The 27,583-nt window shown below is 39.8% G+C and overlaps 1 protein-coding gene across 1 annotated transcript in view; it reads right to left on the bottom strand.

Annotated features, from left to right (window-relative positions):
* Positions 1 to 1,249: 1,249 nt before the first annotated feature.
* The window catches only part of fnbp1l (formin binding protein 1-like), a 43,218-nt gene continuing 16,884 nt past the window's right edge, over positions 1,250 to 27,583 (bottom strand). Inside the window, exons 2-16 of the mRNA XM_032527023.1 lie at positions 19,089 to 19,204; positions 17,691 to 17,741; positions 16,448 to 16,595; positions 15,288 to 15,350; positions 14,217 to 14,321; positions 12,215 to 12,343; positions 10,601 to 10,747; positions 10,265 to 10,486; positions 6,564 to 6,578; positions 5,848 to 5,957; positions 5,563 to 5,695; positions 4,933 to 5,027; positions 3,962 to 4,137; positions 2,641 to 2,678; positions 1,250 to 1,471 (exon numbers count right to left, since the gene is read on the bottom strand). Of these exons, the coding sequence (XP_032382914.1) occupies positions 1,331 to 1,471; positions 2,641 to 2,678; positions 3,962 to 4,137; positions 4,933 to 5,027; positions 5,563 to 5,695; positions 5,848 to 5,957; positions 6,564 to 6,578; positions 10,265 to 10,486; positions 10,601 to 10,747; positions 12,215 to 12,343; positions 14,217 to 14,321; positions 15,288 to 15,350; positions 16,448 to 16,595; positions 17,691 to 17,741; positions 19,089 to 19,204 (1,689 nt within the window). The 3' untranslated portion in view covers positions 1,250 to 1,330. The remainder of the gene's footprint in view (positions 1,472 to 2,640; positions 2,679 to 3,961; positions 4,138 to 4,932; positions 5,028 to 5,562; positions 5,696 to 5,847; positions 5,958 to 6,563; positions 6,579 to 10,264; positions 10,487 to 10,600; positions 10,748 to 12,214; positions 12,344 to 14,216; positions 14,322 to 15,287; positions 15,351 to 16,447; positions 16,596 to 17,690; positions 17,742 to 19,088; positions 19,205 to 27,583) is intronic.

Raw genomic sequence — 27,583 nt, 5'->3', positions numbered from 1 at the left:
AAAAAAAAAAAAAAAGAGTGAATTATTTACAGAGTGAAAACAAAAAGTTAGTTTTTGGAAGTTTGGCAGCCTCCCCTTTAAAAAGATCTTACCAGTATTCAATGAATAACACGATGATGGCGACTAATAAATGGTGGCAACACTTTCCAGTTCTCTGTATTCAGTCATGCAGAATTTGGGTGCTGTGGTTTTTCATCTTTTTCATATTGGTACAATAATAACCTTTCAAACATGACTGTACACCTGCTACGGTCAGGGACACCAATAGAAACTCTTTAAATCAGAGACTCAGTGACCAAGGACAGTCTGTTAACATGAATACATCATTTGTCAGAGAGAAGTTTTTATTATGTTACTGAAGTTAAACTGTTTTCACACTGCACTTCCTAACTTTATCTTCTAACTTGAGGTTTCTAAATTTAGAATGGGGAGATTGAGAAACTAACATATTGTTGTTTTGGCCTTTTCCTGGGATTTGTATACAATAAATAAAAATGAACAATGACCTTATCCTTTTAAAATTTCCAGCTGTGCTCTAAAAGGACATATCAAAAAACAACTAAAAGACGCCTGTAACTGGATGATACAACACTACCAGGCTGAAACCAGACAAACCTCTCAAAGTGTAATTCCACCTTTAATGTGATGGCACAGGTAACAGAGAAACAGACATGCATGCACTCACTCACTCACTCACACACTCACACACACACACACACACACACACACACACACACCAATCAGACAGAAAAATAAAAACAGATGAAATCAGAACAACTTTGAATTGCGTCGACACATGAATCCAAAGAACTTAAATAATTTTTAAACGTCTCCAGTTTAAAAAAAAAAACAGAAATATCAACATAATTAAAAATAAATTGTTTCTATATAACATAGAACTCAACCACTTTGATCAATAAGAAGTATAGTTGTTACATGAGGCCCAAAACAGCAGTGGAGACCACACACCACACCACACACACCACACACACACACACCCACACACACACACAACACACACACCCACACCCACCCACACACACACACACACACACACACACACACACACACACACACACACACACACACACTTTGTCTCTGTGCTCAGACACTCACCTCTGAACCACCTGTCCCACAGATATGAGAGGAGGACACATGATTACAGGGTTAGAGGGACAGAGGAGGACAGAGAGATGAGATGGGAATCAGAATCAACAGATGAATGTCCATGCAGGTGAGTCTTTTTTTCTTTTTGTAGTGTTATTTCGAGGAACAGAAAGCAGGGAGGATGGAGAGGACGACAGACAGGATGAGAGAGACAGTGTTAGCGTCAGATGTAGGTGACAGCACCTTTGCTGTTTTTCTCCATGGTGATTTCTACGTAGGAGGTGGGAACGTAGCCCTCCTCGCCGCTCTGCTTCCTCGCCCTCGTCCAGCCGTCACCTTTATCCTCCTCGATGATGTACAACACCTGCAGCGGGGGGAAAATATAAGATGTTTTTGTTTTAAATTACTTTCTGGATGGTTGTTAATGAAAGTTATACACCACAATATGTGGATCATCATAACTTTATGAGTAAATTAAGTCTATTACTCGGACAGAGGCCGTCCATGGACTACAGCAAAGCCAAAACACATTTGAAAAGACATTTAGTGTAGTTTGTCATTTAAACAGAATACCATCTGTCACATTTTTTTTGATAGCACACATTTTTGTTTTGAAACAAATGAGGCAACCCCACTGAAATTCTTGTAGACTACGAGTTGCTATTGTCTCAGTGTCCAGGTTGGATTTGTTGAGGGGAAATGCTTTTCTGTCAGCAGATTTACAATTACATTACATTTTGGTATTTTTTTGTTTTTATTTGGTACCACACTGAGTCACCAGAGTGAGATTTTTTTTAAAACCACAGAGGCTTTAAAAAGCATACTATACATCTGGGAGTATACAGTCTTGTTGTCATCAGCCTAATTTTCTAAAACAGCTGGCAAGGTACTTATTGTCACACATTAGTTAAACAGGAAGAGATAGTACATTTGTTGGGGACTATTTTCAGCTGCGGGTTAATACACATTTTGTGCGAGTATTTACAACAGCAGTGATTGGGTCAAAATAAACTACAGTGTGTGATAGGGCTTTGAAATAAATCAATATCATGATATGAGACCAGATATCGGCTTAGATTTTAGATATAATATTGTGATATGGCATTAGGCATTTTCCTGGTTTAACAGGCTGAATTACAGTAAAGTGATGCACTTTTCTGAACTTACCAGACTATTCTAGCTGTTCTAACATTTGCCTTTTCCCCAATTAGACATGATGCCCACATCACTGATGATTATTTATCTAAAATCTAAGTGTAAAGATATTTTGTTAAAGCGCCAATTGTCAACCCTAGAATACCGCCGCAATATAGATAGAGGTATTAGGTTGAGAATATCATGATATTTGATTTACTCCTTATCGCCCAGCCCTAGTGTGTGAGTGTGTTCATAATAGACAGAGGAATAAGCTGTATAGGACTTTGGATAAACAGATGTGTTCGTCGATCAATTTAGTGTTGGTGTTGGTCTGCACAGCCTTACCATTAACAACCTGTAACAAAACAAAAGTCCTAAATAAGAAACAAGCATTACCTCGTCTTCTGCCATCACTAGTGTCCCCTCGTTCTGACCTGAGAGACAAACCATAGTGACATTAAACACACACACCAAGGTTCGTTGTGGATATCTCAAACCACTTTTTGTGAAGTTAGTTTTAGTTAGATCTGAGGAGCAGTTAACCATAGTCCTCAGAAATCCACCAGAGTTTAAAATTCAACACAAAGAAAGCGGAAGCAAATGGAAAATACATTCATCCTGCGGAATGTCCTACGTAGAACGTCGAGGGTATAGACTAGGTGTTGTTATAACTTTTTCATCAGCACTAGTCAACAATGTTTCTTTAACAATTTATTGCATATTTAAACTTCTAATGTGGGGCTGATCATGTTGCAGCTAAGCGTCAATACAGGTAACCATCACTGTCTTAATGTCTGACACATCCACAGTTTAACAGTCACTAACATTACTATGGCTACGAGATTGTAGCCATAGTAAGTAGCAACATGCTTGTAATAACGCTGGTTTTACTCATAGACAGTAAAATTAATGGAGACATGGACGCTGTAGACTTCCAACGGAGACCAGTGAAGGCTATTAAAAAGCTTTTTTCTGGTGATGGCTGAGCGTTACCGCGCAGCTACAAACTAAGCTTGAAGACGTAGATGTGACGTGAGCAACCTGTCTAAGTCTTCTGGTAGCTGTGCCAAGAGAAATCTCAATTATTCCCAATCTTGCAGAGATGGAGAGCATAGGTATATGTTAGGAGATAGCATAGGCACAGGCTAACTATTGCTAACTAAAATGCTAGTAAACATTAGTAATTAAACCTAAATAGCTAATGTAGGTCAAAACTGTCTGCGAGCGTCTCCTGACTATACGGTAGCAATGCGACAGTAAGTTGCGTGGTTATGACACAATTGTTAGCCTATTTTTACAGAAACTCCTGCTATGGAGCCATAACGTGACATATAAGGTAATGGAGCCTTTAGTAGATTCTCATGTTTCTTTAGAAATTAACAATGGACAAATAGAGTCACTGGGATGCTGACAGCACCTGATGGCTTGTTAGCATCAAAATGGCTCCATAGGACGTACGCTTTGTGGAGACTCGCTTACCCCCTTGGGTTTTACTGCCAACTTAGCCACCTGGCTAGTTAGCTTAGAAAACCAAAAACCAATGGTTTGTTTAATGTTCAAATTTGGTCTACATCACACACTAATAACTTTTCAGAGATTGGTTGGATTTGTATAACAGCTCTCAGTTCCTCGGTCTGCTGTCCTAATTGTGGCTTTTTCCCCCTCATAGTTAACAGGGGAGATTTCTTTTTTAACACTTTACTCGGTTTGTCCGTACCATCGAAGGAGTATAGAGCTTTGCAGTGTCCGATGACTGGCAGCGGGTCGTCGTCGTCAAATTCGTCATCAAACTCGTGCGGGTCGGGGTTGGGTTGTCCGGGCTGTGGAGGACTGGGTCGCTTGTGGGGTGTGTGATGCTCCTGACTGGTGTCATCTGTATAACTGCCCTCAGGACTGATGGGAAACAGGCACCAGGAATGAGCGTTGTGTTTGCATGATTACAATACTTTGCTGCTCCTTTGCTTGTATATGAAAGCAAAAACCCAGTAAATTTTCCCATGGAGAAAATTGCATTTAGCAGGTTGAGAAGTGCAACACCAGATTACAAGATTTAAAAAAATTAAAAATAAAAAGAAGCTGGAACCTTCATATTGTCGTGGATATTTTAACCTGTAAGGTCCATTTGAATGCAGAGTTAAGTACAGTCCGACTAATTCTAAGGTTTAAAAAGGTGAAAGAATGACGTGGAGAATTTGTAGGCAATGCGTCATTTTTATAGGTCTGTAATTTTAGAATAATTTCCTAAAAATGCCCCAAAACGTTGTCTGCAAACAATGATTCAATCTAGTCCTTATTATAGGGGAAAAGCTCAATTTAAATCCAAGTTATTGATCATTTCATTAATAATTCATTTTTAATGGAAACTATAATTTGTTGAATTGTATGTTGTTACATGTTACTATTTCCCCTGTAATCAGAACCGGATTACTTTATTTATAAAAAACTTCCTAGAAAATAATTCTAAAAAACTAAAGTAAAGAATGGCTTAATTTCTTTTTGTCACAGTGTGACAAACAAAGATGCGCACTCTAAAGCCAATGGGATGACCATTTCACAGTAAATACTCCTTACTAAACTGATTCACTTATGATTTAGAAAATGAGGATTCCTCTGACTCCTCACATGTCATTCATAAATACGTGAAGTGAATGTTGGCGCTGAACATTAATATTTTGTGTTTTTGTTTACCTCTCTCTGCCTGGAGGAGTGTGATGGTGGTTGTCAGCGCTGTGTCTTCTGTCTCCTCTGGAGCTTTGCTTTCCCTCCACCTCAGATAACCACGTCTGTCAACACAGAGAGAGAGAGAGAGAGAGAGAGAGAGAGAGAGGTATTAATATCACAAGTAGTATTTTCTGATCGATGCCACTATCGTTCATACAGAGCATCTCATTACGTATTTAACCAGGAGATGGGGCTATCAACCAAACTATCTAAACTAACACTATTATCTGTCTTTTCCTCTCTTACTCTCCATCTCTTTCTTGTGTTTTTTTCTCCCTTTTCTTTTTTAAAGATTTTTTTGGGGCATTTCTGCCTTTATTAAAAGGGCAGCATAGATATGAAAGAGGAGAGAGAGGGGGAAGCAGGAAATTGCCCCAGATCGGATTTGAACCCTGGGCCTCTACGTTGAGGAATAAACCTCTTCATATGGATGAACGCCTTACCAACTGAGCCTCCTGGGCATGCCTGTTTTTTTATTTACTCCATTTAAATCTGAACCTTTTGGTGCCTGGGGAGCCCTTGGTGGAGTGTGTACCCATGTGTGGAGGTTCACGCCTCAACGCAGCAAAACAAATCATCTTAAAAAAATGTTGGTACCTCGTTTTTGTGTATTTCCGAGCGCAGCTTCTCCATGTTACACATGGTCTCTGATATTTTGGGCTGCAGGCTGCTGGGGTCTCCCATCTGTGGATTCTTCTCATACACATCCTTCATCTTGTTTAGGGCATCTCTGAAAGACACAAAACAAACATGTCCTGGAGTTGAAAGGACAGACTAAGGATAATAAGCAGTGCATAGGTCATGTTTAGCTTATTTTCCTTGTTTCCTCTGGATACATGGTGATGACTTGGACTAGGCAATGCATTATGGGAGGAGCCCTACCTCTGATCCATCTCTTTCTGGAGCTCTTTGCTGAGCTCGTCAATCCTCAGCTGCAGCCTTTTCCTTCTCTGCTCGGGGGGTAAGTGGCTGAAATCCTCCAGAGATGGGGCCTGGTGGTAAAAAACAAACAAATTTCTAAAACTACAAACCAACTCAAAATTAAGTCAGTGATGAGTCAGAATGTCTCATTACTCTGAGGTGTGGAGAGATCTGCTAAAGCCATAATAGTACCACTGCACTTTTTGTTGAGCCCTGCTGCCTCTACTTGATACACCACACTTTCCACAGAAAGAGACTTAAAATGTTTTTTTTTTTTTCCCTCCTTGTTGCTTTCTGATAATAATGCTGCTTCTAAAGTTACCAACCCTCCTTTCTGGGACTGTGTCAGTACAGATCAGGTAAACTGTGCAGTAACTGACGTTAAAGTAGACTAAAATAGACTTCACCTGGGAAACACTAAATTTTATTTAAGTGGGTGTAATGCAGCTTTAGTAGGTGATGTATGTGAATATGATATCAGAGAGAAGGCATCTAATTTACTAGGAGAGGAAACACTATCACTACTGGGTTTATATATATATCTATCAGACACTATAGGAGGCTACAAGCAAGAGCACACACACACACACACACACACACACACACACACACACACACACACACACAACACACACACACACACACACACACACACACACACACACACACACACACACCATGTTGACTGACCACTGACGCATTAACCGTTACAGTAAAAAGAGAAACCATGCGGGTTAGTTGTACATCAAGCAGCCACCAACATGCCACACCAGGAGGCTCGTGAGAATATTTAATAGCTCATGTTTAAATAACCAGTTTAATGTACATGAACTGTCGAATACTCATACTACCCTGCTGATTTATTTCCTGCTTCTATCGGAAACTAGGGATGTTTTCTTGTGAAGAGAGGCGGCATTTAATTATTTATTTCTCTTTGGTGTAAAATTACAAAACTTTCAATAACTAAATGCTTTTCATTAAAAGAAAAATACTGATTGATTGTTGCTGATTAAATAATAATGAAAAAATTACTTCAGGCAAATTAAAAAACAACATTTGGGCTGAAATAAAATGCATTCTGGTACATTCCTATTAAATGACAATTTCTAAAATGTGCCGATTATAAAAAGTACCCTGAGGAGATTTTGACCAGTAGCAGCGCTAAAGAGTAATTATGTTTTGATTATGAGTGGGTCATTTTTGTTTGTATTATTAGGAGCTATGTGAGTCACGCAATACATATTACAAATTCCCACAGCTCATTAAGATTTTACCAAAACCCAAAGAAATTCAGTGTTCTATCAAATGAAAAATACAAGGCAGCAACAGGTATTTAAAATATGCAAAATAAATCTGCTTTGCAAATGCTACATGGATTTGAATGATTATAAGGCCTCAAGTAAGTAAGCAGAAGGTATTTGTCAGCCATCAAACCAGCGGTCAGGCCTGTTCTTCTGAGGGCCACTTTAACTAGATTGAAAAGTGGGCAATCACAGGTGGTCCTGTCAGAATGGATGGGAGCAAGAGCCAATCAAAGTACTGGCTTGACACTGAGGGCGGGTGTTATTTACAAGTCTGTGTTAAAGTGTCTGAAAGCAGAAAGCTCTGCTTCAGCACATACAGACACTGTTAGCAGTGCACACACACACAGATCACTGCAAACTGGGGACAACATCAGAGCAACACACCCAATGTTGGAAACACATCACCACACAACACTGCAACCAGAGTACTAAAGGCTCTCCAAATGACACACGCACACAATATCACCAAGGGTCCTCCATCTTGCATTTTGGAGAAAAACTGAATGAAAGGAGAGGAAGAATCACACAAAAGAAATAGTGAGAATAAAAAAGGGAAAGGGAGAGAGGGAACCAAAGCAAGAAAAACAAATACAGCACAAGAAAAAAAAGGAGTGAAACAACACGACAGGGTGTCTTAGTTTCCTCGAGTTCAAATTAAAGTTTGAGAGCAGAATAACAGCTCCCTAAGAAAACACCTAAAAACTGGGTTTCCAATTTCAAACCTTACGAAGCCATTGAAGGTCTTTAGTTTAATAGTTTGAACATATGGTCCAGAAACTGCAGACACCCTGTAGAAAACATTTGAAAAAACAAAAATCACGTCAACCTGTCAATCAAACACACTTCAACGCTATTTCCTGTCTCACCCCTCTCCTCAGACCCCTCAAACTCTGGGGGATTCTGGGTACTGCAGTCTTTATCTCGGACAAATAGTGGCTCACTATGTCAGTACTGAACCGGGATGAAGCCGACATGTGGGAAGGGGGACGGGAGGAGGACAGTGGTGGAGGAGGAGAGGAGGAGGAAGGGGACTGGTGGGGAGCAGGAAGACCAAAGGTTAGGATGACACATTCTTTATCATCAAAGTGTTCAGGTTTGCATGGATATTATTCACAGAATTCCTACCAAGCCATGGAAGAGTCATAAGCGTGACTCGTGTGTGACTTTTTCTTTGATGAATTCAAAACTGACTCATTCAAGCTTTTCAAATGTTGCTGTTGAGCCACCCAAGAACAGGAGAAGTGGCTTTTCTAGGGGGTGGGGGGGTGGCCAGTGCCCTGGTAATATTAAGCCTCAACCCCCCCTCATGCCCCCTAACTGAGTGTATTGTCATACATTTTTAACCCCACCTTTATCCCAAGGAGGGGATCTTATGCACGAGTGATACGTAACATGTAGGTTAACACTGAGTGTTCTTGTGTTTATTGTTATATGCGTATTGTTAGTCTTTTGTAGAACCAAGCCTATGACGGTAATACCTTTGCTTATCATATCTAGTACCCCTGAAATCGCATGTGGCCCCTCCATTTGTCTAGAACTGCCACTGAACAGGAAGCTGTGAGGTAATGCTGTTCTAGACATTTTTCTTGAGCCATTCAGTTCAAACTAATTGGTCCATATTTGGCATATTCCATCCTTCTTGTAAATTTTATATATGTTTTTTTTTCAAATATATTGTTCTCCATTTTTTGTTATAAATTTCTATTATATATTATAATAATATATAAATTGCATCCCGGGAAAGGACCTGTTTCAAAGAGCTGTTTCCGTAAATTATTTGATGCCAGATGTCAGTACTTCCACATACCAATCAGGATTTAGCAATGTTTCCATCGATGAAAATAAATTCTTGATGGTTTTTAATTGTTACTTATTTGCTCATGAATATTTAAAGTTATAGGGAATTACTTAAGATTTGAAGCCACTTCTTCAGGGGTTTTAAAATTCCGACTTGTATGAGATACGCTTGTAGGACACAGAGTAAAATGTAGGACACGGAGTGTTAAACAATTAAACTGAACCGTATACACAAACACACACCTTAGTATCCACCACACAGTTCCCTGATACTGCGAGGCAGCGGATGACGCTAACATAAACCAACAGCAGAGTTAATGATTAACCAACCTGGTCTTTATAGAGAGGGGCAAAGTCCAGGGAGTGTATTGGAGAAAAGATCTGACTGTTGATACAAACACTGCAAACGGTCACAAAAAACCTACAGCTCGAGACAAGCTGAGAATACAGTTGAGGAGCAGAGGAAGTAATAAAACATGAGTGTTCAGGACGTGACTAATGAAGCTGATGTTCAGCTGCAAGGTGAAGAATTACAGCATAACTGTGTATAACTGTCACTGCTTTGACTAGGAGTCAAAAAGGAGGCAAAATTGATAAACACTCACATAAACACATACAAATCATTCAATTCAGAAGGCAATTTCCATGACTTCTACATCTGAAGTGTATTATATACATTCATGAGCATTCCCATTCAGTCGTAATGTATTATTGTCTATACTTTTAAGAATATATGATGTGTGCTGACGCACTAATGAAATATCTGCACTAATGAAACAATGGAGATACACATTAAAGATGAATTACAAGCATTCTATGAATGTTTATTCATAGCTTTCTAGAAGAGGTAAGCTTTTTATGTACTTAGAGAGAAAGTGCTTAGAGCACATATTGCATAGTTTAGTGTATAGTATTGATGGTTATACAATTATATGGTTTTCCAGTTTTGTCTCTTATTTTCAGTGTAAAAAAAAGGTTTCTCTACAAGGAAACCACTTTTCAAAAGGAATTTCCCCTGTTTTACGATTGCTTCTTGAAAACAGTATTTAAAAAAAAACATACATAAAGTGGAATATGGCAAATCGCATCACTAGTCACTGGAAGGGATGAGGCTCAATTTGATAAATCTTCTAAAGTGGAGGTTAATTCACACTCCAATTTTTCCTAATTATTACTTTTTATGATTTCAGGAGGACGGTCTTAGCTTTGAGATATTTTCTGCTTAATAAAAATGCAATAACAACACAAACAAAACCAGCACCCTTCCCTCCTCGTACCTTTGGTTTTTTCCCAAACAGCCACAGCTTGTTCTTGGTTCTGCTCATAGCGTGTTTTGGATCGGGTCGTGGCCCCGGGGTCCCTTCTCGGTCTCCTTTGGTTGTGTTGCTGATGGTTCCGTCTGAACCCGCTCTGCTCAGATTCTGACTGAAGTCCTCAAAGGGGAAGTCGCCTGGAGGTTCGAAGCCCGACTTAAACGATTCCACAACAATGAGTGAGTCCTGGGAAGAAGGGAGAAACAGATGAGCGGTGGGAGACAAAAAGAGGCAGGAGGGTTTTCTTTCGAACCATTTTCTTTCCCATTTCGTATACCCGTCCTTCGGCCTGCTGTATACCTTTCGCATATCGACAGCTTTGGCAGCAGAAACCATTCCTTCTAGACATTTGGAGATGATGGGAATGACTCTCCGCTCTGCCTCAGCAAAGCTCCGGTAAGTCTCTCCGAGCTTCACCGTCCGACGTTCGTCCATGTCCTGCAGATTCTGTAACACGCAGCAAATGGAATAAACACGATTACCAAAGCGCTCATACTGACACTTCTACAAGCCTCTTAGCGGTAAAGAACCGGTCACGAGTTAGCAGATCCTTTCCCTGAGCAGCACTGATACCCAGTCAGTATATTATTAATGGTTTACATGAGACAAGCTGCCAAGGTAAACATTTAATGGGGCACTTACGCAGAGCACAACACTTTCTCTAAACAAGTGTGTGAGTGAAGAAGAGATTCCAAACATTAAAGGGGCTGTACTCGAAATACTGAAAAAAAACTGCCTCCACATGGCTGTAACTAAGTACATTTACTCAAGTACTAGTAGTATGAGGTACTTGAACTTCACTTGAGTCTTTTCTTCATGTCACTTTCTACTTCTGCTCCGCTACATTTCAGAGGGAAATATTATACTTTTTACTCCACTACATTAATCGGAGAGTTTTAGCCGATTGAACACTAGATTTTTCTACATTAAGTACTTTTACATTTAATATATTAAGTACATTTTCCTGATGATACTTGCATACTTTTACATAAGTAACATTTTAAATACAGGACTTTACGTGTAACAGTATTTTTACAGTGTGGTATTAGTATTTTTAATTAAGTCCAGGATCTGAATACTCCTTCCATCGCTGACTCTCAGATCGTTCCCCTAGAGGTTTTTCACAGCCGCATGCGGCCGGACCGGTTATTGAAACAAAGAAGTCCTGTTTACAACACGCAGAGGGAGTGGGACTTCAACCTCTACTCAGAATGCTATTATTCCACTGTATCTTTACATTGCAAATATTTGTATGCTGCTAGATTAGTCTATATGCATGACATTCCACTTCCGTGATTGCGTCGATGCTGCCAGATATTTTGCTCGTATGTTCATTAACTTATGCCTTCCTTGTGTTGGAATTTTAAACTCCGGTGGATTTCTGAGGACTATGGTAAACTGTTCCTCAGATCTCTGCAGGGTAAATCCAGACAGCTAGCTAGACTATCTGTCTGTATTCTGTTGCATGACTAAAACAACTTTTGAACGTACACACGTTCCACCAAATTAGCTCCTTCCCGAGGCTATTTTTGTACAGTCACTGTGTCCGGTGCTTAGCACCGCCCAAGACAATTGTGATTGGTTTAAAGAAATGCCAATTAACCAGAGCATGTTATTCTCCCATCTCAGAATGCTGTGTGGACTAGCCAGTCTGGCGAAGCAAGACTACTGCTATATTAATTCTCTGAATGTCGAGTACAGCCCCTAAAAAATAGGTGAAACAGTAAATAAAAAGGTGAATGTTTTGTGTTGCCGGTGCTCTACACACCCCTTTTCCCACAAAAATTATAATTGTAATTCAATTAAAAGTCAGTAAAAATTGATCACATTTTGGTTAAGACTGATTCAAATCCCTACAAGACGATAAACTCACGTAGATGGATGTGAAGCTGCAGTACGACATGTTTGCTTTACCTTGAAGATGTGTGGTATGGCGTTGTTGAAATGTTTCCACTGCTCTGCGTTGAAGTTCTGCAGCTGAGCAGCGTACTCATTCTTACTCTCATCAGCCATGTGATTGCGCAGGTAGAACTGGGCTTTGGCCTGAACAATGACATCGACACAAACATCAGAACCACATTAGCAGAAGCGTCAACAACCCGCTCGTCTGTCCAACATGACCACGCAAGAAATGTGCACACATACACTTCGATCCAATCTGAAGCCCAGAACCAACCAGCACCGAAGCTACTGCTGAAAGCCAACGCTATAACCACATTTACGTATCTTTCTTTAAAGGATGGAAAGTCATGTTTTAATAAATGTCATATAGGTTACACCACATACACACCATGGATTTCTTACTGCCCTGAGCACTGTTAACAAAAATAAAGTTTTACAAACTGAAATATATACTTTAATATGAGCATTTCTGATACTTCTCCTCTTAGGGCTGGGCGATAGGATGTTATACAGAGGCTTAAAAGTTTACACACCCATGCTAAAGTTGATTAAAAAGAAGAATTAAAAAAACATCTTTTGGAACTGATCTTGATACCTTAATTAAAAACAATTAGGAAAATCCAACCTTTTAAGGACACCAATTTTCTTTGTGGATAAATAATGTATTGTAGATAAATATATGTTCTTACTTAAAATACAGGGGGCATAGTATTCACAACCCTATGTTAAATTCCCATAGTAGCAGGCAGATGTTTATTATTAAAGTCTATTTATTTCATGGATCCAGGATACTATGCATCCTGATAAAGTTCCCTTGGCCTTTGGAATTAAAAAAGCCCCACATCGTCACATACCCTGCACCATAAATAGAGATAGGCATGGGGTACTTTCCTTAAAATCATCTCTCAATGCAAATCAAATCAGCTATTAAGCTAACTAAAATAAAACCATTCCAATCTTTAGGTTTAAAAAACAACAGAAAAACAAAAAAAACTCTGCCTGCCTCTATGGGACTTTAACACAGGGTTGTGTATACTTATGCCCCCTGTATTTTAAAAGGAAGAACATTTATTTATTTACAATACATTATTCATTCACAAAGCAAATTGGTGTCCTTAAAAGGTTGGATTTTCCTAAATTGTTTGAATTAAGGCATTAAGATCAATTTCCAAAAGATGTTTTTTTTACCTCTTTTTAATCAACTTTAGCATGGGTGTGTGAACTTATGCAAGCCACTGTACATAGTAAAAACAATATAAAAATGCCAATCGTATATTCAGTATATGTTTATTGTTTCTATCTCAATGTCTAAAAACTGACGCTTTACGTTCTGATCCTTGCATGTTATGTTCATTTTGCACTAAAATTCTTAATAAAGTATTTGATTCACCCAGGAGTATACAAAAAAGACTTTACCATGTTATTCCATATAGACTATTTATTTATTGAATTACCAGAAAACATGATATATCCTAAAATGCATTGTTATTGGATTATGAAATGACATTTATCAAATAGAAGATTTTGGCCCTATTGCCCAGCCCTGGCTCTTCTTATTTCCATAGCTGTGTTAAAAACTGTTTTCAGACAGTACCTCATCTAAAAACAAGGCTGACTGGCCTGTGCTTTAACCTCTATTTGGAAAGGTTTATTTTCCTTTAAGCTTTAACTTAATCCACCTAGTCTAATTATACAGTAAGTGTGGAGGAAAAAGGGAGCTACAGTATAATTTCATAGGCATCAATTATACACTACTAACTTCAAGAAAAACTAAGTAGGTAGGATGGTGGTGAGATGAAGTTGTTCTGTTATTGAATTTTTGACCGTGAAAGAACTGTGTTTTTTTGCTATGGGTCATCCAAAATTTGACTGTCTTCGGTCATGTGCCCGTTATAGACTGAAGGTAAATGTGCTAATATTTCCACTGACAGGAAAAGAAAGGATAGGCTGGCTCCCAGATGAAACACATACAGCACAATAACGGCAGCTGTTGCTGCAGGCGGAAGCTTCCTACCTTCTCCACCTCCGATTTGGTGGCGTTGATGTCATTGTCTAACCGGTCGTAGGTAATCTGGGATTTCTCTGCTTCTCTACACTCTCTCTCAAACTTCCTTTTGCTCTAAAAAAAAAAGGAAAAGAAAGAAGGCACAATGTTGAATATTTTAATAAACACAAGGAACATACTGTTGAACCTCCGCATTATAATGCACCGTCTCCATTTCCTGTTTTGTTTAAAGCCAAAAAGGGAGAGAGGGAGACGAATCAGGCAGAGAGATAGTTTACTTCCTGCCAGCCCATCTGGGTCACATTAGTGAAGGGAACACAGTGAATAGCTGAGACATTACAGTCCAGTCACCAAGTAGTCACTATTAAAGTCATGCAGACCACACAATGAAACGCTTTCCCTCACATGTGGCAAATATAAATAACCTCGACTAATGGTCTACAGGCCTAAAAATGTCACTAGGCATGCATTATTTATACATTTAACAAGCAGCAATTAGCTATTTAGCTCTTATGAAATTGTAATGAAGCAGTTTGTTATAAAATAACTCAGCAAATGCAATTAAATGACCTAAGTGAACAAATGGAATATCTCTCTCTGGAGCCTTTACAAAGCCAAAAAGAAGGTTGTTGAGAGCCAAATGTGGCACATGGCCCCTTGCTTTGTGTTGATATGAGGGGCTTGTCGACACTGAGGCCTCTCTACTGGCCCCTGTCCTTGGTCCCCATAGACTGGGAACTTTGCCAGGAAGAAGAAAAAAGGACCTTGCTGTAATGTTACAGTCAGACACAAACATTCTATTATTATACTTTTGATTAATTTGGACAGCTCCAAAAAGGAGCCTATAACACGAATGTTTATATAAAAACATACAAGTACCACAAATGCCATATTTGTCTCTTTACTTCATAATGGCATGTGGGGGATTAGGGTGGAAAAGTGGATCCCCATTTGTCCAACAGTTACCTTTGTCTGCATTTCTTGTGCAAACAAGCATAAGACGAGTACAGATGGCTGTCCCTAACAGAATATTTACACTAAACAGAAAAAAAATCACCATCCCTCCTCCTTCTCACTTACGTTTTCCATCTGTTTCCAGCAATAGTCCAAATGCTGCTGGGCTTTTCTGCCCTCCTGTAGATGCTACACACACACACACACACACACACACACACACACACACACACACACACACACACACACACACACACACACACACACACACACACACACACACACACACACACACACACACACACACACACACACAATATAAGAACACTTTCATGTGCACATACACAAAATGACTGGACTTAAATTATCTGTTGCAGTTACGTCCACAATAACAATCCACTGGAAAGGAAAAGTGCTGAGGCCACAAACACAAATTTACAAGAGTCCAGTGACTAAAGCAGTAAAATAACAAATTCAGACGGACTGAAAACAAGTTAGTTATTACATATGAAGGTTTTGCATTCTAGGTTAGAAGAGCATATTGTTAGTAGAAGACACAGGTTGCACCATAAGTTTGATTTGAGTTGGGAGTCATACCAACAGTTTACCAAGATCAAGAATGAAGTTCTAATAGTGCTGTGGATGAAATAATAACAGATTTCCCTCCATATGCTCATAAAGACCATGTGATAGCATAGCAAATATGATAGCATATTTAATGCTAACATCAGCAACTCTCCAGTCACATTACGAATCCACACGCCGCTCATTATTTCCAAGCAACAAAACTAAACAAAAGAAAAAAATCAATGCCAATATAGATTTAAGACATCAATATGATAAACATAACAAGCAAGAATTGTAATTACTACAAACAATAGCATGTACATTGTGCCTTATATTGTGTCACGGAGTGAAATTTGAAGGGATATTTATTGCTTTAAAGCCCAAAACAAGAAGGGGGCGCTGTTCCTCCAAAGCACTTGGAACAAATGTTCAGAGCTTATTGCATCAGCAGATGGTGGAAGAAGTAAAAGACAGATGGTTAACATCACATCCAACATATTCCTCTTGAGTGAAGCCAAACCGAAAACAAATGCATATGAGGCAGAGCACAGGATACAGAGGGCAAACAGCAACATCCGCTTCATGACAGGAAGCAACTTCTTTTCTGAGAAACGTGGTCTTAATTATCAAAAGATGCAATGCAAACCACTGAAAACAAAACTTTCATTCAATAATATGCAGAGAGCAGCAAAGTGTAAACTCATTTGTGTACTACTCACATGCTTCCTCTCAGCTTTGAGGTCCTGGCTGTACCTCATCAGCTCTCCGTACACCTTGTGAGCCATCTCCTCCGCCACCACCTCCCTCTGACCGGCGTAGTCGTTGAGTTCATTCAGTACGGAGTTGAAGGACAGACACGTTGTGAACCTGAAACAACAGATACACATTAAATGTGGAACTACCACGGCACACAACATGCTTCCTTTTATCTGGTCCATTCCCAGATGCATCTGCAGTAACGCACTTTACACATTTGAGCGTGCAAAACATTTTACGAAACACCAAAAAAGTGCAAAAAGATTATGTGTCAACAGTCTGCTTTAGTGAGGATGACAGATGAGTGGATGTACCAAATTGTATACATGATGTGTATATGTAACAGAGTTCAAAATGCACTTAATTCATTCTCAATTCCAATATATATTTCATTTAATTTGAATCATCCTTTAATAATTAGTTTTAGTCCGCTAATGTGGTAGTATTAGTGCATTTTATCTTATTGAGTTTATTTTATTGATCATATTGCTATTGTTTCCTGAAGAAATGTTGTAGCTGCACTGCGCCTCTATTGTACCTCCTAAGTAGCCGTAGCTTCAGTTTAATGCTCACAATGTTTTGTTATCTCTGTGTAGTCACCCAAAACCTGTTTCACTTTGCCCACTGAAACTGTTGGAAAATATCAAACATTGTTTCTCGTGTTTTTAGCATGTATTGTTATTATTTCGGTTATTTGTTTTCCCTGTCTTTTTGAAATGCTCTCAGCTAGTAATGTGCACAGTAGGAGTTGAGTAAAATACTATACTGTAATGTCAGTTTTATGTATGCATCGTAGAAAATGAGATCACTCTGACAATACCGTTTTGTATTGCTGAGGAGCCGAGGTGGAGATAGACAAGAAGCCTATTAATGTGATAGTGTCTTTGCAGGAGCAAACACATTCTGGAAAACCGCCAGTTAAAGTTGTCTCCTTTCATACCCTGTCCACATCCATTACATATCCAAATGTAAAATAAAGAGTGTTCCCTGATTGTTATATGAACAAGTTAACTGTAAAGAATGAACGGACAGAAGAAAAAGAAAATGAATGGAACCACATCCAACTCAGTGTCTGGATTCTACAAATGAACAGTCAAACATTATTTCCAGCACCAGAAAGATAAAAATAAACTGTCTAGCAGGCCTTTTCCACTCTTACAGTGTGCATGCATCCAAGAAGTAAATAAAAGCAGAAGGTTTACTCACCTCGGCTCCTCATCTTTAGCGCGTTTTGGACAGTATTTCTTCACCAAGTTCCTGATAGAAGGAGAGAGAGAAGAGAAGCAGAGGTTAAAAATACTAATTTAACAATAGTGATATTTTAAGCCTGTTAGAGAGACAAGTAAACAACGACACACACACACACACACACACACACACACACACACACACAACACACACACAACAACACACACACACACACACACACACACACACACACACACACACACACACACACACACACACACACACACACACACACACACACACACACACACACACACACACACACACACACACACACACACACACACACACACACACACACACACACACACACACACACACCACACACACACACATAGTTAAACCATTAAAATCATGCTGTTCTGGAGTCTGTACTGTCAGAGCCTGAGGGAACGACAGGCAGAGGCTTTGATGTGATTTTTAATAAAAGAAAACTGAGATCCTGTGTGTGTGTGTGTGGTGTGTGTGTGTGTGTGTGTGTGTGTGTGTGTGTGTGTGTGTGCGTGTGTGTGTGCGTGTGTGTGTTCTGAAGGGATTTCCCCACCCATCCACTGGGATGTTACTGGTTTCTGATGAGGATAACTGGGTCTGTGCTTGTTGACTTGTCTCAACAAGCGTTGCAACATTGGATCAAAAACACAAAAACTTAAATATATCTCCAGTCTACCTTACCTCTATTTGACTATTAATTACTAGGTGTTGATATTGGTAAACCTGTATTTAAAATTAGGATTATGTACATGCTGGATATAAAGACAGAGTGCCTAAGTCATGTCCAAACCGTCCCAACACTTATGCCGAGATCAGACTACAGGATATCAGCCCGATAATGGCTGGACCTGACAGACGCGCAGGCGTCTGGAAGAAAAAGAGTGCCCTTGTGTAACTGAAGCTGTATTGGGGATGCTTCCCAATGTCAAGACAAACACTAGCATGTCAGTGTCCAATGTGTAGTCTGCTATGTCGAGAATCTCTGACTGTATGATTGCCTAATCTAACACTGTGACCAAAAGAGCTTGTTTTCATGCAGATATATTCTGAAAATTCATTTGTTTTACCAACTGAAATATACGGAGCTCAGGAGGTGACATGGAGGAGAGAAAAAAAAAAACATGTACTGGGGACAAAAACACAATATCAACATTGATGCATTTTGTCAAAAATATCGTGAGATTTGATTTTCTCCATATTGCCTAGCTCTGTTAGTCTATCTGCCCATGTTTACTTGTTGTTCAGTGTGCGTCTGTTTATGTGTGTGTGTGTAGTGTGTGTGTGTGTGTGTGTGTATGTGTGTGTGTGTTTATGTGTGTATGTGTGTGTGTGTGTGTGTTTATGTGTGTGTTTATGTGTGTATACCGTAGCTGTTTGGCGTAGTTTTGCTCTATGTCCAGCCTCTCCTTGACAAACTTTGCGTAGCGCTCAAGAAAGTCGATCCCCCACTGAGTGTGTTTGTCCAGATTTTCAAACTGGTCCTGAAGATGAACAAGGGCAAGAAAAAACATGGAGGGCAGAAGAGGAGGGCAGGGGAGAAGGACAAAAGAGAAAAAGAGGAAAACGTTTAGAATTTTGATGAACGCCTCTGATTTGGCAAAAGAACAAAAAACATTTAAAAAACTAATTTTGAAATGAAAAGATGAAAGGTGCCTTGACATATAAATATAAAAAAACTCTTCATCTCTGACACTTGGGGTTAAAATCTGTGACTCAGGAGTCCGTCTGCCTGTTTTTATTCACACATAAAATACACGTCATCCTGCCAGTGACTCAGTGGTAAGTGTTGCATTTCTGTCGACACACACACACACACACACACACACACACACACACACACACACACACACACACACACACACACACACACACACACACACACACACACACACACACACACACACACACACACACACACACACACACACACACACACACACACACACACACACACACACACACACACACACACACACAATACGAGATCTAAACCCAAAATACTGTAATCCAGAACAGATTATGATGAAACCATCTGCAGATTTAGTTTATGCATAACTAAGCCGAGGAGCCAAAATGATGATCATTATACGAAATTAGTATTGCCAAGATGAAAAATTAACTTGAACAATCCAAACAAATTATACCTGAATGTAAAAAGATTAAGCAAAGCCTTGAAAAAAACTGCTGGTCAAGTGTTTAAGGGCACAACAATGGTGGTAATAAGGGAGGGGTAGATGATGCTCATTTGCTTCTTAACCCTGAATTATCCAGCCAGACTGGAGATCAAATCTGCATCATTACATTTACAAGCCCACATGCTTATCTTTAGGCCACTGCTGCCCTCCAAGAAACAACAACTTTCATAAAATAATCAGGAATTGATACAAAGTTGAATAAAATGCCACCAAGATAGTGTCCATTCTCAGCTTGTCTTTTAATATATGAAGGCAACAAATTTATCTCAATCAGAGTGAGCATTGTGACACACTAATGGTACACAAGTGGCTGTAAATCAACACTTTGATTGTTCTGAACCACAGAAACTTCTCAGCTAACACAGGACAATCTAAAAAAGGTGGAGATAGACCTAGCCTTTCTTACCCTGGCTACCGCTCTTTATGCTTCCCTGCGCCTTTTTGTTGGTGTGTCAACACACAAAAGGGCACGGACTGGAGCAAATAAGGGTCGCCAAGGGAAATACGAGACAGCTAACCTTGTTGTTTGTTCAGGGATCATCTTCTTTAAATACAAAAGACAGCAACAAGGTTTTCAAACAGCCATGCCAGGCAGCATTGTGTATTTTGCCTTTTTTGTTTCAGTTTGACTGAGAAAAATATAAATTGTGTAAGTAACACGGTATATGTATAGAACATTGTTAAATAGTATGGTTGTACATAGTGTGCAACCAGTGCAAATATGAAAAGTAACTGACGAGTAAATAAGGGAACCTGAGGACTCAAGGGCTCAATCCTTGAGGAAGACACTGATTTCCTAAAAAACAACACGGTTCAATTTCTTAGATCAATGTAAAACAATTTAACATACGGTAATTTACATGTCAGTAATAAAAAAAAATTGAAAATACAATCAGCAGGACATCACTCATTGGTCTGATGGGCCGAGGCTAAACCAAAATAATAACCCATCTTCCACCAAGGAATTGGTTACCGTGAGCACGATGCGAGGCTGAATGAATGACGTGAAACAAATTTGCAATTAATTATCCATCTAATATTCTCCTATGTTTGAGGTCCACCCATAAGTGATTCATTAAAGCCTGTAACATTGGGTCATATTTCCAGTGATCTGAAAGAAAAAAATGTGCGGATTAAAAAAGAGAAAACAAAAGAACGCCTGCAGTCCAAAAGCAGCCATCAGTCAAGGAATAGGCTGACAAAATGAGACCACTGACACAAACAAAGGGATGTTAAAACAAACCAGTGGGGGAGAATGGACTGGCAGAGTAAAGCACATCCACTGGTCTCTGCAAGGCCCACTGCCAGCATTCATCAGCGAGAAAGAAGTTCTCAGTGGTGCAAACAAGTGCCAAGTGTCTAGCTGCCAATTTAAGCTTATTTTGTTGTTCTAACACAGAGATTAAGCCCCAACAATGCAGCCAAGATGTGAAAAAAGTGACAAAGGTAAGCAGGATGTCACACAGAAACATATCCAGCCGTCTGTTTTTTTTGTTCTGCCATTATTATCTGCATCCTGCCGGTCTGGTTACCTCTGCTTACTGCCTACCAGCCCATCTGTTACAGGCCTGGCCTGCAAACACATACTGTCCACCTCCTTTTAACCAGTGTGTCTGCCTGGTTGCGTCAGCCTGTGTGACGGTGTCTATGAATAAGTAATAGAGTATGAGCTCATCCTGTAGTTTGTGGCAAGCTGAACACAGCCTGGCTCACTGGGGGAATGACAACATCTTTGCGCTCCGGGGCTCAAGGCTCGCAGGAGAAGCGGTAGGCTAGTGGGAGGATAAAAAATGATGAGGATGGTTTTACCAGAGCTGACTGAAACCGGAAGCTACAATCTGGCCTGTACTCAGTATCCCAGGCTGCTGCAACACCTGCACTGTAACTCAGCGGCTCCCAACCTTTTTTGCGCCAAGGACCGGTTTTATGTAAGACATATCTTCAGAACACCCGGCCTTCAAGGTTTGGCGGATAAACACGACCAAATAAAATATGACCAGCATGAAAACAAATATCTAATAATATACAGAATATCACATGAAAACACAATATACCGATGTATCAGTGGGAGCCCTGCACTTGTTTCTGTGCAACCAAACGGGGTAATCTGGGAGTAACTGGAAACCGTGACACCCACAGTGCGTTCCTGTTGTCCAGTTTATTCTGTGATATTGGTTTGATTGCTGTCACGGCAGAAAATCGGGGTGCATGGTCTCCATGTGCCAGAGAGGTTTTGGAGGCTTCATTGCCTCATTTGCTAGCTTGTCGCCATGTATTATGCAGAGCGGGCTTGGCACATTCAATTCAATTTTATTTATAGTATCAAATCATAAAAACAGTTATCTCAAGACACTTTACAGATAGAGTAGGTCACATGGGATCTACTGTTGCAATTATTCTGCATTTTAAGTGGGACTCCTGGTATTGTCTGTTAAATTAATTTTTCTTTGAAGTTGCAGGCTCCTCTTCTGTCTCCTCCTCCGAGGGCCTTTTCCCCTGAGCAAAAAAGCTCTGCAAGGACGTTCGTTTACTAATTTTTGTGGGCTTCATTTAGCAGTAAATATCACGTGACATGTGTCAAAAGGAAGAGAAGCGCTAAAGACATAATTCATTTTTCAAAATAAAACATGTTTCAGACTCCGATAATCAAACAGAAATAATGTTTTTCTGTGCGGCCCGGTACCAAAAGACCCACGGACTGGTATCGGTCCGCGGACCGGTGGTTGGGGAACACTCTTGTAACTGATCCTGTCTTTTCAGAGTCCAGTATCTTGTTTGCTCTGGCATTCAGGTCTCCTCCTCTAGTAATAACATCATGAGGCTAGCAGTTGCTAACTTGCTAATGACACAATAGCTCTGGGACCCAAATGTAATGTTCAACATAGTCAAATGAGCCTGGTGCCTATATTTTTGTAGTTCTACTTTTTGCAAAGAAAGATTGCCAAAAACCAAATATTCATTACTACTTAATGTAGAGTAACCCGTGTGTCAGTGTAATGTTAAAAAAAGATTTACTGTACATAAACTCCAGCTTTGTCCACTGCAGCATCCACATTGATAAACATTAAAAAATAATATTCTATTTAGTAAATTGTTCGGTTGACTTAGTTATTCATTGACTAAAGCAGAAGGAAACCATGCTATGTACAAAATATATGAACATTTTAAAGTGTGCATATTATAAAAAAACGCATACAAACTTGGAAAAAGTAGTCATGATGTTTTGAGTGAGATACGGTTTCTGAATGTCCTCTGCCTTTGGGTGAGCTGTTCAAAATCTCCACGACATTCAACGTCACTAGCCAGACGGCTAACTGTAGCATGCTAGCTCGTTTTCAATGGCAAACACTGCTACAACACACTAGTTCAAAATGTTTCTAAATTTCTACAAAGTAAAAGTACAATATTACATAATGCTGATGCAGAAATAATAGACGGGATCTCTGACAGCAACAGAAAGGTGCGCCAATGGCCGTGTTATCAGTAGCGGCAACACAACATCCTGTCACATAATCACAGGAAGGAATGCCTTCCCAAACAAAACAATAACAACACACCCTTCCCCTCAGAGCATTAGGGCAATTGTACAATGTGTACTGGATTGAGAAAACTAGCATTTGTACTCATTGTTTCAGTCACCACCCAGAGCTCAGAGCATGGCTGAGGGTTTGAACGCAGGTCGGCTGGTAGATGCAGATCCAATATTTACATCACTCAGAGATAGATCACTATGTCTCATGCTTCATCAAACCTTCAAAATAAACAAGATCCCCATGATACATCGAGCCGAGGGCAACAACTCTGTCTGTTCACAAGAAAGTAGCATTTTCTTCTTCTTCTTATTATTATCACAAAAAGTTTCTTTAAAGCAGTAACCGAGGACATGGAGGGACTTACTGCATGCAGCAACACAAGAAAACTCGAGGTGGCAGAAGCAGACAGCTGAGAATTTTATCACCACATTGTTTGTCTTGCTACATATCAAAAGGACTAAAGATTTTAAAGCGGCTTTTACACATTGTTTTATAAAATTTGTAGTAATTGATTTTAAATGGTTACCTAATAAAAAAAATCTTTGGGTGCCTGGGTACCTCTCTTGGTGGAGCGTGCGCCCATATGCAGCGGCCCCGGGTTCAACTCCGCCCTGCGGCCCTCTGCTGCATGTCATCCCCACACTCTCTCACCTTTCATGTCTAAGCTGTTCTATAAAAAGAAAGGCCTAAAATGCCCCTAAAAAAATCTTTAAAAATATCTTTAACTTATCCTTATTGAACATCAGACACAATTTTTGTATCCAAAAATGAACAAGTAGCATGTTTTTTGTAGTATAGATCATAGTCTCTCAAGTACTACAATTCAGTAAATCACGTTTAATTTAGATTTCATACATTGATTTATGAATCAAGATATTTTTCATTGTGACCATTTTAGCTAGAGCTATGGTGACTCGGCCGAGCAGGTTCATCAGTCAACTCTAACCTCAGTGCAGATACATGGGTAGCTGTGTATATTTTGGCCAATAAGAAAACAAGAAACTGAAGAACAGAAATGTCCAGGATATTTTGAAGGTCATAGCGACACGGACGGTTTTATACTTTTTCTACAAAAGAGCACAATTTGTATGTGGGCACATGCCTAATCACATGCCACTGTGACCGGGGGACAATAGTATTTGTTTGCTTCCCAGATTCAAACCCAGAAATGGGTCACAGTTCTACTTCCGCTGTGTTTGTCACTGACAAAGCCCCTGCTCGGCTGTAATGGGCTTGCGATCTCAGGCTGAGAGAATACATTAGTAATTTAACTCTCAGGCAAGGAGAGCTCAAGATGCCCCTGTGTGGAGATCCCACAGTTTTCTGTACACCCTGCAAACCAATCAGACGGCTAGACAGCCCCTCCCCAGCCAATCAAAGAGCTAAAGGGCCTGTGTGCATTCCATGGGAGAAGGCAGGTTAATTAGCATAGGAAATGCTGTATAGGACAAAAGACTAATTACACAATGTTGCATTCCAGAGCAGAGCAGAGCAGAACACACACACACACACACACACACACACACACACACACACAGAGACAGAGAGACACACAGAGACACACACACACGGGAATGCCAACCTGTCTAAAACACTGGCATCACTCTGAAGACCCCGGGCTCCGTCTGCACTGTGTGTTTATCTTCCTCGAAAACAACCAGAATAATAAGGTCTCTTCCAGGAATTGGGGGAGGGGTGGGGGGGGGGGGGGGGGGGGGGGGGGGGGGGGGGTCGGGGGGTGTGGAGGAGACAGTATTTGTGTGTATTAGGGAGGAGAAGAGTGGCATTTTCAGAGGGGAGGAAAGAAAAACAAGTACGGAGAAAATTGAACAGGAGAGCAGACCTCCATCTATGTGAGATAAACATTATTTTGGTCCACATCTGATTATCAACAACATTCAATTTGATCAAATAATGTTAAAGTAAACTAATTTTAATCGATTATAAACTAGAAACTAATGTTTTATGTAATATCATTCTAATCGATTTAAGTGTGTTTTAGTGTTATTAGTAAACATGTTTTGTTACATATAGATACAAGTACTCCAACCTACTACAGTTGATATTTTCTGTTCAGGTGAGCAGATATCAAGTTAGAGGTAATTGATGATATTGATAAAAAGCTACGTCACACACATTCATTTTTAAATCACAATATTAATGTTTATCGGAAAATCGCAGGAAAAAAGTCAATCATTCATGGATAAAATAAGAAGATGTAAATGTTTGTTTTTGCTGGTCCTGTACGTCACAAAACAATAATTTATTGTTTGATTTAGAATATAAATGGTATTCATACTTTTGGATGTTTTGGACCATTGGTAAGACATTGGTAAGACTATTCGAACTGTGAGTAGAAGCCAGGGGTATACACACGTAGTAGTCCGTGGATATTACAGAACCACACACATGCACGCTTTTTGGTTTCCTTGCTGAGAGCATCTGGATTTGAATAGACTTGGATTGGTTTCTAAAAAAGGTTGTTGTCTCCAACTTCCATCTATGGGCAAAACAGAAAGGAGCCCTGCACTGGCACACTGTTGACTTCAGCTCCCTCACTGCTCTGCGGGCAGGAGGTGCAGCCAGTTTCTTGAACTTCATAACAAACTCTCTGCTGAAGGTGGTTTTGGTTTAGGATTACTATATTTTCATCACCGATTCCCCAGAGAGCTTTTCAACAGAGAGCCCTCCTCTCCCTTTAACCTAATTCTGTGTGTTGGCGGTTTGATAAAAACTGTGTCAGCACAGTGTAAACAATACTGCAGTTAAAATACAAGAATGTAGCTTTAGACCCACTTCAAACCATCTTCTGTGTGGCTAGTTCAATATTAAAAGACAAAAAGTTCTATTAGCCGTTTTAAAAAAGGCGTTTGCTGTAAGAAAAGCACCTGCAGGAAGTGTTCTGCATGCAGTTTTTCTGACGTTATCGTACCTGCTCGACTCACCTCGACTCTTTCCTTTTTTGGTTTTCCATTACAAAAAAAGTCCCTGGTACCGACTAACAGGTACTTTGTTTTAAGTATCATTTCCGTCGAGGTTCCAAGCGTACCCACCTTTGTCGAAGTGTTTGTAATTGAATTACTTCAGTTTTAAATTAGCTGTACACACACACACACACACACACACACACACACACACACACACACACACACACACACACACACACACACACACACACACACACACACACACACACACACACACACACACACACACACACACACACACACACACACACACACACACACACACACGAGAAACTATGTGATTCATAGTTGTTCAAATGAAAGATGGATTTATCAGATTAAAATGATTCAGAGAGTGAGTCTGTGAGTCAAAGGAAAGTCGGAGTCAGTAAGCTGCTTCACTCCTGCAGACAGTTCATTGATCAGTGCATTATAACTTCATCATACTTCTTTTATGTATGCATCCTAGAGTACGGGGTTTCTTGCTTGGTATTCCGGCTATTGTTCAATCAGGCAATACATTTGTTCACATCGGTTCAAACGGATCAGTTCAGGTAAATAAATGGGCGTTTCTTCCTGTTATGTAATAGTTGAAGCTTTTGTTTCCCAGTCTGTGTATTGTTTACTATTGAGATGGGTGATTATTCAAAAAATACAGGTTTACACCTCGCTAACAGCTACTTTAGCAGCTGTAACAGATGTTACAGAGGAAATACAGGTCACAGTCACAGGTACTCTGTATCAGCAAATCTTGTATTATGGTAATCTCTCATGACAGACTCTCCCCTGGAATGTGTGCTTTTAGTTTCTAAAGTGGGTGGACCAGTCAAACACCCAGGATGGTTGAAGAACCTGTGTTCATTCTGCAAACGCAGCTCAGGGGCAACATCAAAAAAAGGCCAACTATTTAGAAACCCTAAAAACCCCAAAAGGAACACAGAAGGAAAAAACATTACAACTGCTAATAAATACCTGAAACACAGACATTTCAACACTGAAACTGATTGGCACCTGGAAAGTTGTACCAGATGTTGGCTGAAAATGTCAGCAACGACTCTCTCTATGACCTCTCTTTTCTAACTGGACTGAACAGAGACCGCTAACATGGCAGCAACAGAGAAGGAGGTCCATCTTCTGGTTTGTATCTTTAACAAGTAAAAAAAAAA

The sequence above is a fragment of the Etheostoma spectabile genome, chromosome 9, assembly GCF_008692095.1.
Source record: "Etheostoma spectabile isolate EspeVRDwgs_2016 chromosome 9, UIUC_Espe_1.0, whole genome shotgun sequence".
In the NCBI taxonomy this organism is placed as follows: domain Eukaryota; kingdom Metazoa; phylum Chordata; class Actinopteri; order Perciformes; family Percidae; genus Etheostoma; species Etheostoma spectabile.
Note: the sequence above shows the minus strand (reverse complement) of the source record. Positions and strands in the feature narration are given on the sequence as shown.